General features: G+C 37.6%; 1 protein-coding gene across 4 annotated transcripts in view; it reads left to right on the top strand.

Moving 5' to 3' along the window:
• The window catches only part of LOC106972287 (cell surface glycoprotein CD200 receptor 1-like), a 148218-nt gene that overhangs the window by 116225 nt on the left and 15321 nt on the right, over positions 1–16672 (top strand). For 2 of the 4 annotated variants that reach the window (XM_053220858.1, XM_053220856.1), the window contains exon 2: positions 16015–16083. In XM_053220858.1, the coding sequence (XP_053076833.1) occupies positions 16015–16083 (69 nt within the window). Of the gene's footprint in view, positions 1–3523; positions 3705–6632; positions 7229–15999; positions 16084–16672 lie in introns of those variants that run through there. The other 2 variants (XM_027077496.2, XM_027077498.2) reach the window with 2 other exon arrangements.

Below are 16672 nucleotides of genomic sequence, written 5' to 3'. Positions count from 1 at the left end.
ATCAAAATCGGCAAGGAAAAAGTCAAACTTTCACTTTTTGCAGACGACCTGATACTCTATATGAAAAACCCAAAAGACTTCATCAAAAGACTGCTAGAACTGGGTACAAAATCAGTGTACACACATCTGTTGCTTTTTTATACACCAATAATGAAGCAACAGAAAGATAATTAAAGAAACTGATCCCATTTACAATTGAACCAAGTATCATACAATACCTAGGAATAAACCTAACAAAAGATGTAAAGATCTGTATGTTGAAAATTGTAGAAAGCTTATGAATGAAACTGAAGAAGACACAAAAAATGGAAAAACATTCCATGCTCATGGTTTGGAAGAATAAATATTGTTAAAATATCAATATTACCCAAAGCAATCTACACATTCAAGCAATTGAACAAACAATCCTAAAATTTGTATGGAACCACAAAAGACCCCGAATAGCCAAAGTAATATTGAAGAGGAAAACCAAAGCAGGAGGTATCACAATCCCAGACTTTAGCCTCTCCTACAAAGCTGTCATCATCAAGACAGTATGGTACTGGCACAAAACAGACACAATGACCAATCAAATACAATAGAGAACCCAGAATTGGACCCACAAATGTATGGCCAACTAATCTTTGACAAAGCAGGAAAGAGCATCCAATGGAAAAAAAGTCTCTTTAGCAAATGGTGCTGGGAAAACTAGACAGCAACATGCAGAAGAATGAAACTGGACCACTTTCTTACACCATATACAAAAGTAAACTCAAAATGGATAAAAAACCTAAATGTGAGACAGGAAACCATAAAACCCTTAGAGGAGAAGGCAGGCAACAACGTTTTTGACCTCAGCTGCTGCAATTTCTTGCTCAATACATCTACAAAGGCAAGGGAACTAAAAGCAAAATGAACAATTGGGACCTCATCAAGATTAAAAGCTTCTACCCTGCAAAGGAAACAATCAACAAAACTAAAAGGCAACTGATGAAATGGGAAAAGATATTTGCAAATGACATATCAGATAAAGGGTTAGTATCCAAAATCTATAAAGAACTTACCAAACTCAACACCTGAAAAACAAATAATCCAGTGAACAAATGGGCAGAAGATATGAATACATACTTTTCCAAAGAAGACATCCAGATGGCCAACAGACACATGAAAAGATGCTCAACGTCACTCATCAGGGAAATACAAATCAAAACCACACTGAGATACCACCTCACATCAGTAGGAGTGGCTAAAATTAGTAACTGAGTTAGAGTGGCTACAACAAACAAATCAAGAAATTACAGGTGCTGGCAAGGATGTGAAGAAACGGGAACACTCTTGCACTGTTGGTGGGAATGCAAACAGGTTCAGTCCCCTAGAAAACAGTGAGCAGGTTCCTCAAACAATTAAAAATAGAACTACCCTGTGACCCAGCAATAGTACTACTAGGAATTTATCTAAGGGATACAGGAGTGCTAATGCATAGGGGCACATGTACCCCAATGTTTATAGCAGCACTTTCAACAATAGCCAAATTATAGAAAAAGCCTAAACATCATCAACCGATAAATGAATAAAGAAGATGTGGTTTATATATACAATGGAATACTACTTGGCAACGAGAAGGAATGAAATCATGCCATTTGCAGCAACGTGGTTGGAACTGGAAGGTATTATGCTGAGTGAAATAAGTCAGTCAGGGAAGGACAGATATCATATGTTTTCACTCATATGTGGATCTTAAGAAACTTAACAGAAGACCATGGGGGAGGGGAAGGGGCAAAAATAGTTACAAACTGAGAGGGAGGGAGGCAAACCACAAGAGACTCTTAAATACAGAGAACAAATTGAGGGTGGATGGGGGGAGGGGTGGGCAAGAGAGAAAATGGGTGATGGTCAGTGAGGAGGGCACTTGTTGGGATGAGCACTGGGTGTTTTTGTAAACCAATTTGACAATAAATTATATTATAAATGAATGAATGAATGAATGAATGAACATGTACAACTCATGATTTTAACATAATTTACAACTCAACCAGGGTATTGTTAGAGATCCTGAAAATTCCACATATGTTATCAAGGCTAATGCCATATAATGGTGACCTTGGCTATGGACTGGCCTACAAGGACTATACTTGTTTTCCTCTCCTAATAGAATGGCTTGTATTCTGTTTAGGGCAACTTATGTATTCAAATACCCCAAGTGAACAAACTGAAAACTGATGTGAAGATCAATGAGTCAATTTTATTATAGTTCTTAATTTTCAAAAAATGCTGTCCTGGTCCATTTTTGAGGTTTTGTCTAGAGGATGGTCAGTTCCCCTCTTGAGCACCTGATTAAATCCATACCCCCCTACTTTTCTTACCCAGGCTTTCACATTCCAGGCCCCAGGGCCAAGTATCAGACAACTAGGAACAGGCTCATAGACAACTATGCCCATGAGCCTGGGAAATTATTCAAGTTAGCCTGTCTTGGAGCCCTTCAAACCTAACCTGATCTCACCTGCCATATATCCACTTCCTTCTATAATTTCAGCTTGGTTTTAGCCTGTGTGTTAGGGCAAGGCCTGTGTGGCCCTCCATGGCAACTTTCTCATTTTTGGAAAGATAAGTAACAAACAGATATGCTTCTCATTTATTAAAATGTCTTTGTGTTGTGTCCTACCATCAAAAGAATCTTGAAACTATAAAGCAAGAAAAAATAATCTATTCCTTGCTTCTCTCCTAGCTTCTGGTGGTGTGCTGGAAATCTTGGGAGTTCATCGGCTTGTGGGGGGTGTGCCTTAATCTCTGCCTTTATCTCTACATGGCATTCTCCATGTGTGTGTATCTGTGTCCCATTTCCCTCTTTTTATATGACACCAGTTATTGGACTACAGCCCAACCTATTCCAGTGCGGTCTCATCATAACTAATTACATCTGCAATGACCCTGATCAAAATAAGGTCACATCTGAGGAACTGAGGGTTAGAATTTCAACATATGAATTTTGACAGAATACAATTTAACTCATAATAGAAAGTCTTTATTAAAGCCACACATTATGTCTATCCTATGGCCATCAATTTTAATATTTTGGTATATACCCAAGATATTAAATGCCTAAGTAAACCAAAAGATATGTACAAAACACAAATGTTCATAGAAGCTTTATTTATGTTATTCCTGAAATGGAAAATCCAAGTACACAACAAAATGGATGAATAAATTATGGCATGATCAAACCAAAAAACCTCTTCACAGTGTTACAAAACTGAACTATGTAAAGAATTTCATTTATATGGAGTTCAAAAACTAGCAAAATGGGATAGAAGTCAGAGGAGTGTTTCTTTCTGGGGAAGGGATATCGACAGAGAAGGAACAGGAAGGAAACTTCTTGAAGAGTGGAAATGGTCTTACCTTGGTTTTGGAGGTGACTATCTGGGTGCATACACATGTAAAAATTCATGAATCTATCCACTAAAGATTTGTGCATTTTACCCTGAGTAATTTATGTTTCCCAAAATGCTACTTTCTAAATGAATTGCTATATAATTTATTTCGTCACTTCAGTACTGTGGGAGAACCAATGAATTGTAGGTATTGGCTTTTTTTTTTTCTTTATCACTGAACAAAACTCAGCGACATTTCCCATCCGTGGCTAGTCCGTGGCTAACCGCTCCAAAGACATACTCTGGGGAGAATGTCAGCTTTGAGGGTACTGATCTCCATCAATGTTATAGTGTCTGGTAAGTATGATTTTTCAGAAAAAAGTAAAGATATTTTCAGTGGTGACAAGGAGGCCCTTGATCCATTCATAAAATGTTTTATAATTTGTCCTAGCAGCAGTGATAAATTTGTTTATTATCCAGCAAACCTTCTGATTTTCTTATGTCAATGGTGCACTGACTAGTTGTCTGGCTGAGTCCAGGGTAATATGGGGGCCCTGGAATGGAGTGAAACTGAACTTGTGTGACAAGGAAAAAGGTAGTGTTTCCTCCAGTATTTTGGTTTATATTTTTCTTGTCTCTTGGAATTCTTATATCTTGGACCTTATGTGTATTGATGTGTGACTATTGTTTTTCCTTTGATATTTCTAATATTTTTAGCTCACAGGCTAAGAAAGAAACCCTAAATTTCTACTTGGGGTTTTTAAATTTTAAAATAGAGGCAACAAGTATATATAGGTAAAATTTGATTCAGAAAACAAGGATCAGAGAACGTAAGAACATAGAAATGATAGGTAATTATTCAAAGTCAATGATTTCATGCTCACACCGGAACAAATGGAATGTTATCCCAAAGCATGAACAGTAGAACGAATGAGTGGAGGAGCTAAAATTAGAGCAGACTTAGGCAGGTGGAAACAAAACTTTGAATCCATCCTGTCTTTCCTTATAATCATCCCAAAGAAATTCTAAAACATTCTGAGCAACACTGGCTTCCACATTTCCATATATGTCTGGTAAAGGGAGAGGAGAACCAGTTCTTAAGAGAAAGAAAGATGGGAAACGAGGGCCATAAAAAGTTGAAAGAAATTGGGAAGAAGGTAGAAAGGTAGAAGAAGGTAGAAAAATTGGGGAAGAACTCAGAAGACAGTGAATAGCAGATTTGACTCATGAAAGCACTAAAGAAATATTTAGATGTGGCAGGAAACAGATGGTGACAAAAAGATGTAATTGAAAACAGTAATTAAACCTGTTCATGTAATTGACTCCATTACACATTTGAAGGGGAAAAACTGTAAGATTGCAATATGTATTTGATAAAATTAAATATCCACTTAGTATACAAAGGTTTTGTTTTGTTTTGTTTTGCTTTTTGTGTTTTAAGACTTAATTTTTTTCAGTGCAGTTTAAGTTTACAGCAAAATTGAGAGGAAGGGGCAGAGATTTCCCATATACCTCACCTCCTAACCCCACCTAGGCACAGCTTCTATTTCATTATCAACATCCCCTTCAGAGTGTTACATTTGTTACAAGTGATGAACCTACCCTGACACATAATCATCACCCCAAGGCCATAGTTTACATAGGGTTCATTCTCAGTCCTGTGCATTCTGTAAATTTGAACAAAAGTACAATGGCATGTATCCATTACCATAGTATCATACAGAGTAGTTTCACTGCCCTAAAAGTCCTCTGCGTCCCCTGTATTTATCCTCCCTCCCCTCTAAACCATGGCAACTGCTCATCTTTTTAGAGTCTCCACAGTTTCTGCCTTTTTCTGAATATTTTATAGTTGGAATTATATGGTATGTAGCCTTTTCATAGGCTTTTTTTCACTTAGCAATAGGTATTTCAGTTTCCTCTTTGTCTTTTCATGGCTCTATAGGTCATTCTTTTTAGCGCTGAACAATATTCCGTTGTCTGCATGTATCCCCATTTATTCAGCCATTTACCTACTGAAGGGCATCTTGGTTGCTTCCAAGAGTTGGCAATTCTGAGTAAAGTTGTTATTTTCTGACTTTCATATTTCCTTCTCCCTGAAGAACTTTTAACATTTCTTACAAGGCAGTTCCCCTGAAAACAATTTCCCTCAATTTTTGTTTGTTTGAGAAAGTCTTTTATGTATCCTTCACTTGTGAAGGGTAACTTTGTAGGATACATAGTTCTAGGGTGGTGGGTTGTTATTCTATTAACATTTTAAATATTTTACTTCGTTCTTTTTTTCCCTTGTATGGCTTCTTAAGAGAAGTTGTATATAATTCTCATCTTTGTTTCTCTATACGGTGTTTTATTTCTCTGGCATTTTTCAGAACTTTTTATCTTTGATTTTTCTATAGTTTTCATATGATATGCCAGGTCTAGGTTTTTTTCTTTGGCATTTTTCCTGCTTGGTGCTCTCCAAGTTTCCTAGATCTTTGGCTTGGTATGGAGTGAACTTGGGGAAATTCTCAGTCATTGTTTCAAAAATTTCCTCTGTTCTTTTCTCTCATCCTCCTCTTCTGATTTTTCCATTACATGTGTTTTACACATTTTGGGAGTTGTCCCACAGTCCTTTGATACCCTGTTCTGTTTTTTTTTTAAGTGTTTGTTTTCTTTGTTTTTCAGTTTTGGAGGTTTCTATTGATATATTCTCTAGCTTAGATAATCTTTCTTCAGCTATATCCAGCCTATTAATAAGGTCATCAAGGCCTTCCTCATTTCTGTTATAGTGTTTTTGACTTAATTTTGTCAATTTTGCCTCCTGTATTTTGAAGCTCTTACTAGGTATACAAGCATATCTTGTTTCATTGTGTGTCACTTTATTGTACTTTGCATATATTGTGGTTTCTACTAATTGAAGGTTTGTGGCAAGTGTGCATCGAGTAACTCTATCAGCACCATTTTTCCAATAGCATCTGCTCACTTTGCGTCTCTGTGTCACATTTTGGTAATTCTTGAAATATTTGAAGCTTTGTGATTACATTATATTTTTTGTGGTGATCTGTGATCAGTGATCTCTGATGTTACTACGCAATTGTTTTGCAGTGTCACTATGTCCACATGAGATGGTGAATGTAAGTGGAACGTGTGTGTGTATGTGTATGTGTGTGTGTGTGTGTGTGTGTGTGTGTGTTGGCTATTTCCCCATCTCCATCTCCCTCCCTCCAGACCTCCCTTTTCCCTGAGACACAACAATATTGAATTTAAGCCAATTAATCACCTCCCAATGGCCTCTAAGTACTCAAGTGAAAGGAGGAGTTGCATATTTCTCACTTGAAATCAAAACTTAGAAATGATTCATAAGCTTAGCGAGGAAGGCATGTTGAAAGCTGGGACAGGTCAAAAGCTAGGCCTCTTGTACCCCCAGTTAGCCAGGTTATGAATGTGAAGGAAAAGTTCCTGAAGGAAACGAAAGTGCTACTCTAGTGAACACACTAATGATAAGGAAGTGAAACAGCCTTATTGCTGATAAGGAGAAAGTTTCAGTGATCTGGAAAGAAGACCCACACAGCTACAACATTTCCTGAAGTCAAAGCCTAGTCCAGAGCAAGGCCCTAACGCTCCTTGATTCTATGGAGGCTGAAGGAGGTGAGGAAGCTGTGAAAGAAAAGTTGGAAGCTAGCAGAGGTTGGTTCATGAGGTTTAAGGAAAGAAACTGTCTTCATAGTAAAAATGCAAAGTGAGGGGGAGGAGTCAAGATGGAGGAAAAGTAGGGGGATCAGAATTTCCCTCCTCCCTTAAACACAGCAGTATTGCGGTCAGAACACTGGAATACCCAGGAAATCAATCTGTGGAGTGGCAGAAGGATTTCCACAGGTGGAAAGAGACAGCTTGGTGTGACAGAGGTATGTATTTGCAAATTGGGAGAGTTAAACTGTCAGTGTAGGCATGGAGGGGAGGAGAGCCCTTCTATGCAGAGACAAAAGGAAGTGAAGAGACGCTATAGAACTGTGGGATTGTATTTAGACAAGGGAAAAACCTCTCCGGACCACGGATGAGGAACAAAAAATACAGAGAGAGCCAGTTTCTAGTTTACAAACAGCCTTAGGAGTAACTATTAGGGTTTTCATGGTTGCACGACTTTCTCTGGACTGAAGCCTGCTGTGTGCATGCACCTGCTGCGGGGGGAGCCAGCCCCGGGCTTGGTGACTACCTTGGGGGTGCACTGGGAGTGAAGACTCCCCTTCCTTGGAGTACTGTGGGAAGAGGGCTTATTGCCACCCCTTCAGATGCCAGCCAAAGGCTTTTTATCGGCAGGGCTGGGTCCATGTGGTGCAGGATGCTTTACAACCTTGGATTTTGGATCCCAGAGGAATGCCTAGGAGGCCCAGGAGATTGTGAAGCAGAACAGGCCACCAGTGCCACTCTGTGAGGGGTGCCTGAACAGTATGGTTCAAGACACCTGTCTGGGGAGGAGAGATTGGGGTGTCACCATTTTCTCTCCAACGCCAACTGGGTGGGGCATCAAGGAACAGGACAGCGGGCCTAAGTGGAGGTGGGATCTGTCTACATCAAATCCTGCCCCTCCATGCCTGGTAACTGCTTATCTACTGGGATGGAACTGACACTGAGTGAACCAGAGGGACTGTCCTCCAGACCAGCACAGCCACCGGTCCCAGGCACCAACAGACAACTGTCCCGTGGGTTTTGTACGTTAGTCTGGCTTTTAAAAGTTGTTTTTTTCTCTTTTCTTTACTTCTCTTTTCCCTTCTTTCTCCTTCTATGCCCCCCCCCCTTTTTTCTTTTCCTCTTTCCTTTGGGATCAGACTCATAGTTCCTGATTTGATTTTTGGTCTATTCTTACTATATGTATATGTATATGTATATGTATATGTATATGTATATATGTATATGTATGTATGTATATATGTATATGCATATGCATATGTATATATGTGTATATGTATATGTATATATGTATATGTATATGTATATATATATATTTACTATACTCTACTTACTATACTGTACTATATACTATACTTACTATGTTTCCCTTTCTTTGTTCTGGTTGTTTGTTTAATCAGGCATTTTCACTCTATTCTTTTTATACTTATTCTGTATCTCCTTCGTTATTCTCCTCTCTCTTTCTCTCTGGATTAAGCCTTATTAAACCTTAAGTTTGATTCTCTGCCTGGTCTTTTATCTGCCTCCCGCCTCATTTCTCTCTTTGTATGGGATAAGGCTTCCCCCCCCCCCATTTTCCTTTTTTCCAGGGTTACTTCAATGAACAAATCAAAGCACATCTGGTGGAAGGTCTAATCCACTACTATGAGCAGTGAGATAAAGCAAGCAAAGATGCAATAACAGAGTACACACAACACACTCCAAAAACACTTCCTGAAGTGTCAGATTTGGGACAGTGTATGGCCTCTTTCTAATATAGTACTGCTTGCAGGTGTGGGACACATAACAAAGTATAAAAGCATGTAAAAGACAGAAACCAGCCAAAGTGATGCAATGGAAGAAATCTCCTCAAAGGAAATTCCAGGAAGAAATGACATTCAGAGAATTGCTCAAAACAGATATAAACAATATATCCAAACAATAATTTAGAATAATAGTCATAAGACTAAGAGCTGGGCTTGAAAAAAAAGCATAGAAGACACCAGAGAATCTATTGCTGCAGAGATCAGGGACTGAGAAATAGTTATGATGAATTAAGAAATGTTGTAAATGAGATGCAAAATAAACTAGATAGAGTGATAGCAAGGATGGGAGAAGCAGAGGAGAAAATAGGTGAAATGGAAGATAAAATTATGGAAAAAAATGAATCTGAGAAAAAGAGAGAAAGGACATTACTTGATTACGAGGGGAGAATAAGAGACCTAAGTGATTTAATGAGATGAAACAATATCTGTTGCATAAGAATTCCAGAAGAAGAAGACAGAGAGAGGGGAAGAAGGTTTATTTGAACAAATTATGGCTGAGAACTTCCCTAACCTGGGGAAGGATGCAAACATCCAACTCCAGGAGTCATAGATAACTCCGTTCAAAATCAACCAAAACACGTCAACATCATGACATACCATAGTAAAACTGGCAAAATAGAAAGATAAAAGAGTTCTGAAAGCATCTAGAGACAAATGGGCCTTAACCTACAAGGGTAGATACAAAAGGGTAATAACAGATTTATGCACTGAAACTTGGCAGGCCAGAAGGGAGTGGCAGGAAATATTCAATATGCTAAATAGGAAAAATATGCAGCCAAGAATCCTTTATCCAGCAAGGCTGTCATTCGGAATAGACGGATAGATAAAGTCTTTCCCAGAGAAATAAAACTAAAGGAGTTTATGACCACAAAATCAGCCTTGCAGGAGATTGTAAGGAGGACTCTGTGAGTGGAAAGCAACAAAGACTACAAAGGACCAGAGACACAACCACAAGCATGAGTCCTCAATATAACACAATGAGACTAAATCCATATCTTTCAATAATCACTCCGAATGTAAATGGATTAAATGCCCCAATCAAAAGACAAAGGGTATCAGAATGGATAAAAAACAAGGCCCATTTATATTCTTCCTACAACAGACTCATTTTAGACCTGAGGGCACCTGCAGATTGAAAGTGAGGGGTTGGAGAACCATTTATCATGCTACTGGGTGTCAAGAGAAAGCCAGAGTAGCCATATTTATATCAGACAAACTAGATTTTAAAACAGACTCTACCAAGAGATGAAGAAGGGCATTATATCATAATTATGGGATCCTATCCATCAAGAAGAGCTAACAATTATAAATGTTCATTCCCAAACATGGAAGAATGCAATATATAAATCAGTTAATCACAAACATAAATAAATGTATAGATAACAATAATGTGATTGTAGGGGACTTTAACACTCCACTTACAACAATAGAGAGATGATCTAGGCAGAAAATCAGTAAGGAAACAATGGCTCTGAATGAAACATTGGACCAGATGGACATAACAGATATATTCAGAATTTGTCATCCAAAAGGAACAGAATACATATTCTCGAGTGCACATGGAACATTCTCCAAAATAGATCACATATTGGGTCACAAAACAGCCCTTAACAAATATAAAAGGATTTATATCATACCATGCATATATTCAGATCACAACGCTATGAAACTTGAAATCATCTAAAAGAAAAAAATTGGAAAGCCTCCAAACACATGGAGGGTAAACAACATTCTACCAAAGAATGAATGGGTCAAACAAGAAATTAAAGAAGAAATTTAAAAATATATGGAAGCAAATGAAAATGAAAACACAACAGTCCAAACCCTTTGGGATGCAGCAAATGCAGTCCTAAGAGGAAAATACATTGCAATCCAGGTCTATCTCAAGAAGCAAGAAAGGTTTCAAATACAGAACCTATCCTCACACCTAAAGGAACTAGAAATACTGCAGCAAAGAAAGCTCAAAACCAGCAGAAGAAGAGAAATGATAAAGATTAGAACAGAAATAAACAATATAGAATCCAAAAATACAGTAGAAAGTTTAATGAATCTAAGAGCTGGTTTTTTGAAAGAATAAACAAAATTGATAAACCCCTAGCCAGACTTCTGAAAGTGAGAGAGAGAGAGAGAGAGAGAGAGAGAGAGAGAAAACGCAAATAGATAAAATCTCAAACGAAAGAGGAGAGATCAAAACCAAAACCACAGAAATAAAAAAAATTATTAGTGAATACTATGAAAAGTTATATAAGAACAAACTGCAAAACCTGGAAGAAATGGACCCACACACTACCAAAACTCGAACAGGAAGAAATAGAAAATTTGAACAGACCCATAACCAGAAAAAGTTGAATCAGTTATCAAAACTCTCCCAACAAATAAGAGTCCTGGGTCAGATGGCTTCCCAGGGGAATTCTAGAAGCCGTTTAAAGCAGAGTTAATATTTATTCTTCTCAAGCTGTTCCAAAAAATATAAATGGAAGGAAAGATTCCAGACTCATTTTATGAAGTCAGCATTACCTTGATTTCCAAATCAGATAAAGACTCCACTAAAAAGGAGAATTACATGCCAATATCCCTGATGAACAGGAATGCAAAAATTCTCAACAAGACACTAGCAAGTTGAGTTCAACAGTATATTAAAAGAATTATTCACCATGATCAAGTGGGATTCATTCCTGGGCTGCAGGGCTGGTTCAATATTCACAAATCAATCAACGTGATACATCATATTAATAGAAGAAAGGATAAGAACTATATGATCCTGTCAATAGATGCAGAAAAAGAATTTGACAAAATACAGCATCCTTTCTTTATAAAAGCCTTCAAGAGAGTCAGGATAGAAGGAACATACCTTAACATCATAAAAGCCATACATGAAAAGCCCACAGGTAATATCAGCCTCAATGGGGAAAAACCAAGAGCTCTCCCCCTGAGATCAGGAACACAATAGAAATGTCCACTCTCACCACTGTTGTTTAACATAGTGTTGGAAGTCCTAGCCTCAGCAACCAGACAATAAAATGAAATAAAAGTCATCCAAATTGGCAAAGAAGAAGTCAAACCTTCACTTTTTCAGATAATATGATAGTCCACATGGAAAACCTGAAAGACTCCATCAAGAAACTGCTAGAACTGATACATGATATCAGCAGTCACAGGATATAAAATCAGTGCACAGACATTAGTTGCATTTCTATACACCAATAATGAAGCAACAGAAAAAGGCATCAAGGAATCGATCCCATTTACAGCTGCACCAGGAACTATAAAATACATAGAAATAAATCTAGCCTAAAAGGTAAATTATCTGTATGCTGAAAACTATAGAAAGCTTATGAACAAAACTGAAGAAGACACAAAGAAATGGAAAAATCTTCCATACTCATTGATTGGAAGAACAAATATTATTAAAATGTTGATGCTACCCAATACTACCCAATGCAGTCTACACATTCAATGCAATCTCAATTAAAATAGCACCAGAATTCTTCACAGAGCTATAAAAAACAATCCTAAAATTTATTTGGAACTATAACCGACCCTGAATAGTGAAAGTAATATTGAAAAAGAAAACCAAAGCTGGAGACATCACAGGCCTGGACTTCAGCCTGTACCCCAAAGCTGTAATCATCAAAACAGTATGGTATTGGCACAAAAACAGACACATAGTCCAGCGGAATAGAATAGAGAACCCAGAAATAGACCCACAAATGTATGACCAACTAATTTTTGACAAAGCAGAAAAGAGTATCCAATGGGAAAAAAGTCTCTTTAGCAAATGGTGCTGGGAAAACTGGACAGCAACATGCAGAAGAATGAAACTGGACCACTTTCTTACACCATACACAAAAATAAACTCAAAATGGATGAAAGACCTAAATGTAAGACAGGGAGCCATCAAAATCCTAGAGGAGAAAGCAGGCAAAAACCTCTTTGACCTCGGCCACAGCAATTTCTTACTTGACATGTCTCTGAAAGCAAGGGAAATAAAAGCAAAAATGAACTACTGGGACCTTATCAAGATAAAAATACTTCTGCACAGCAAAGTAAGCAATCAACAAAACTAAAAGGCAACCAACAGAATGGGATAAGCTATTTGCAAATGACATATCAGATAAAGGGTTAGGATCCAAAATCTATAAAGAACTTATCAAACTCCACACCTAAAAAACAAATAACCTCTTAAAGAAACAGGCAGAAGACATGAATAGATACTTTTCCAAAGAAGACATCCAGATGGCCAACAGACACATGAAAAGATGCTCAACATCACTTATCACTAGGGAAATACAAATCAAAACCACATTGAGATACCACCTCACACCAGTAGGAGTGACTAAAATTAGTAACTGAGGAAACAATGGATGTTGGTGAGGATGTGGAGAAAGGGGAACCCTTTTGCAATGTTGATGGCAATTAAAATTGGAGTAGACACCCTGGACAACAGTGTGGAGAAATTTTCCTCAGTAATTAAAAATAGAATTACCCTATGACCTAGTAATAGCACTACTAGAAATTTATCCAAAGGTTACAGAAGCGCTGATTTGTAGGGGCCCGTGTACCCCACTGTTTATAGCAGCACTATGAACAATAGTCAAATTATGGAAAGAGCCCAAATGTCCATCAACTGATGAATGGATAAAGAAGATGTGGTTTATATATTCAATGGAATACCACTTTGCAATGAAAAAGAATGAAATCATGCCATTTGCGGCAACACGCATGGAACTGGAAGGTATTATGCCGAGTGAAGTAAATCAGTCACAAAAAGAGAAATATATGTTTTCACTCATATGTGGAATTTGAAAAACTTAACAGAAGACCACAGGGGAAGGGAAGGCAAAATAAGTTACAAACAGAGAGGGAGGCAAAACATAAGAGACTCTGAAATATAGAGAACAAACTGAAAGTTGATGGGGATTGGGGGCTTGGGGGGCAGGGAAAATGGGTGATGGGCACTGAGGAGGGCATTTGTTGGGATGAGCAATGGGTGTTGTATGTAAGTGATGAATCACTGGAATCTACTCCTGAAGCCAAGAAGACTACGTAGTATATGAGCTAACTTGACAATAAATTATTTAAAAAAAAAAAAAGTGCAAGCTGAAGCAGCAAATGCTAATGTTGAAGCTTCAGTAAGTTATCCAAGAGATCTAGCTAAGATAATGCATGAAAGTGACTACACTAAAGAATAGATTTTTAACATGACAAAACTGTCTTATATTGGAAGAAGATGTCATTTAGGGCTTTCTGATATTCTCCCTTTTTTGTATTCTGTACATTTGTGTTTTTCACCATAGTTTTCCAGGTTGAGTAAGTAGAGAATCAATGAGTAAATTGAATTCTGTTGTATTCTCCTAATCTGCCTACTTACTTTCTGGGGAGTCAAGTATAGGGGAAGCACATATTTCTTCTTCTTTTTTTTAATTTTCTTTTTATTTCTTTAAACATCCTCAACACATTTATTTTATACCCTATGTTTCATAATTCTAATATATGAGATTCTGAATCTTATTCTCTCTAAGAATAACAGACGGCAGCTAATGAAAATAATATTATCTGACTTTATGGTTCCTTGATTCTTCCTGCGTTTTGTAATTTTGAAATGTGAGCTCATAATTGTGTGGCTTTGAGTCTGAAAACTGGTTTGAATACAAAAACCTGGTGAAGTACCATGATTTTCCATTATGGCAAATAACCTGAGTCTTTACTCACTGCTATGGACTGAATGTGTCCTCCAAAACTCCTATGTCAAAACCCAATCTCCAATGGGATGCCATTTGGAGACAGAGGCTTTGAGAAGTAACTTTGTCATGAGGATGGAGCTCTCAGATTAGTACCTTTATAAGAAGAGACCCAAGAGAGCCTGCTTTTTCTTTTTCTCTCTCTCTCTGCCACTACGTGTGTGAATACAGTGAGAAGACAGCTATCTACAAGCCAGGAAGTGGGTTTTCACTGGACACCATGCCTGCTAGTGCTTTATCTTAGACTTCTACCTTCTAGAACTGTGAGATAAAGTGTTTGTTATTTAAACAACTCTATTTTTTTGTTGTAGGAGGCAACACTGATGTAAGACACTCATTTATCCTTCATCTGGTCATATAGGCCAAACCATACCGTCTTTGGCTTCCCTTTTATTTTACCCCTAAGAACATTAAGATTTATTTAGCTTTTGCCACAAATTCTTCAGGTCAGAGCCTCTTGGTTGTCATTATGGCTGTGATACTGTTTATGATTATCTATATTGTCCCTGACTACTAAGTGCTATCAACTTGTCTTGGCATTACAGAATCCTATCACCCTCTCTGTGGCCTGCACCATACTTTCCCACAGATGATGGGAACCTCTGTAAATAGTGTGCATGGATGTCAGCAGTCACTTGATTCTGCTGGATTGGGAGAAACACTTCCCCAAAACACTTCAGGCCACTTCTCTCTTGTAAATAAATAAGAGGGTTTCAGAATTCTGTCTGGTTTTGTGGGATGGAGAGAAGATACAGAATCCTAAGACTTCCACCTCAAGAATGAGCCTGGGGAATGGAGAAGGTGCTTTCTTAGGAAAGGACTGAGAGACATCCCAGAATCTCTAGCTTGGTTGACAGGTGGATATCTTTTTCTGAAGAAGCCAGTCAGTAAAGACTGGGGGAGGTGATAGCTTCTTCAAGTGTGAAGACACTAGTAATGCAAAACTTTAAAAAAAAAAACAAGGAAGGGTGCCTGGGTAGCTCAGTCGGTTGAGCATTTGACTTTGGCTCAGATCATGATCTCATGGTTCATGACTTCGAGCCCCACATCAGGCTCTGTGCTGACAGCTTGGAGCCTGGAGCCTGCTTCGGATTCTGTCTCCCTCTCTCTCTGCCCCTCCCCTGTTCCCTCCCTGTCTCTCTCAGAAAGTAAAATAAACATTAAACAAAATAAAAAAAAGAATTCTTTGACTTAAATGTAAACACAGGAGGGTGCAGACACTCTGGATCTAAAGTAGGGGTATGCCAAACAGGTAGGAAGTTCAGGTCAAAAATTCATCCTGGAGCAAATCGTTCTGAGACTGGCTTGCCTGTCATAATTTATGTTTTTATTGGTAACTGCAATCCAAACATGGCCTGAAGAAAGTGAAAAAAAGTGTGATTTTAGGTAGAAGCCAGAAATACTAATGTGTATTCCGCTGATCACCCCATCTTGTCTTTTCAGAATGCATAAATGCAGAAACGAGAACTCTGGTTACACCAAGCAACGGATTAAGGCCAAAAATGAGCCAGGACAATGACAGTGCAGGTAATGGTCATCTTTTAATGACAATTCTACTAGACATGAGCTTGATGCTGGCAAAATTTTCATGTTTTAGGATCTTGAATTGTCTTATAGGTATTTATAGACTGTATAGTCTAAAATTGTCTAAATAAATATTTATTTTATTATTTAAGAGTGCTCCTAAATTTTTCATTCTAAAATTATTTCTTTGCTTCTTTAATACAGAATATGCTTTATTAGTCAAGAATGTGATCCCTAAGTGGACCAATGGCATATCAAAAATTTTTTCATTTAATTTTTAAAACATAAGTTATTATGTTTCAAACATAGATTTGAAAAATTAGGTCTTAGCAGATATTAGTAATTCATTTTCTGTGTTCCTCACCCAGGTCTACTGTCTCCCAAAGTTGCCATTACAGTTAGTTTTTTATTTTTACTTTAAAATTTTATTTTTTTTATGTATCTTACTTCATTGAAAAATGCATTCCTGGACTTATAAATATACTTTCTAATTTCATTCAGTTACTCACTCTCTAGAAAAATTCAGTTTCAGGTCAACTACAGAGTAAAATAAGAAAAATAATTTTATAAACTATAAATCTAAGGGTTGGGG

Source organism: Acinonyx jubatus, chromosome C2 (assembly GCF_027475565.1).
Source record: "Acinonyx jubatus isolate Ajub_Pintada_27869175 chromosome C2, VMU_Ajub_asm_v1.0, whole genome shotgun sequence".
NCBI lineage: Eukaryota > Metazoa > Chordata > Mammalia > Carnivora > Felidae > Acinonyx > Acinonyx jubatus.
This window is presented reverse-complemented; position numbering and strand designations above follow the sequence as displayed.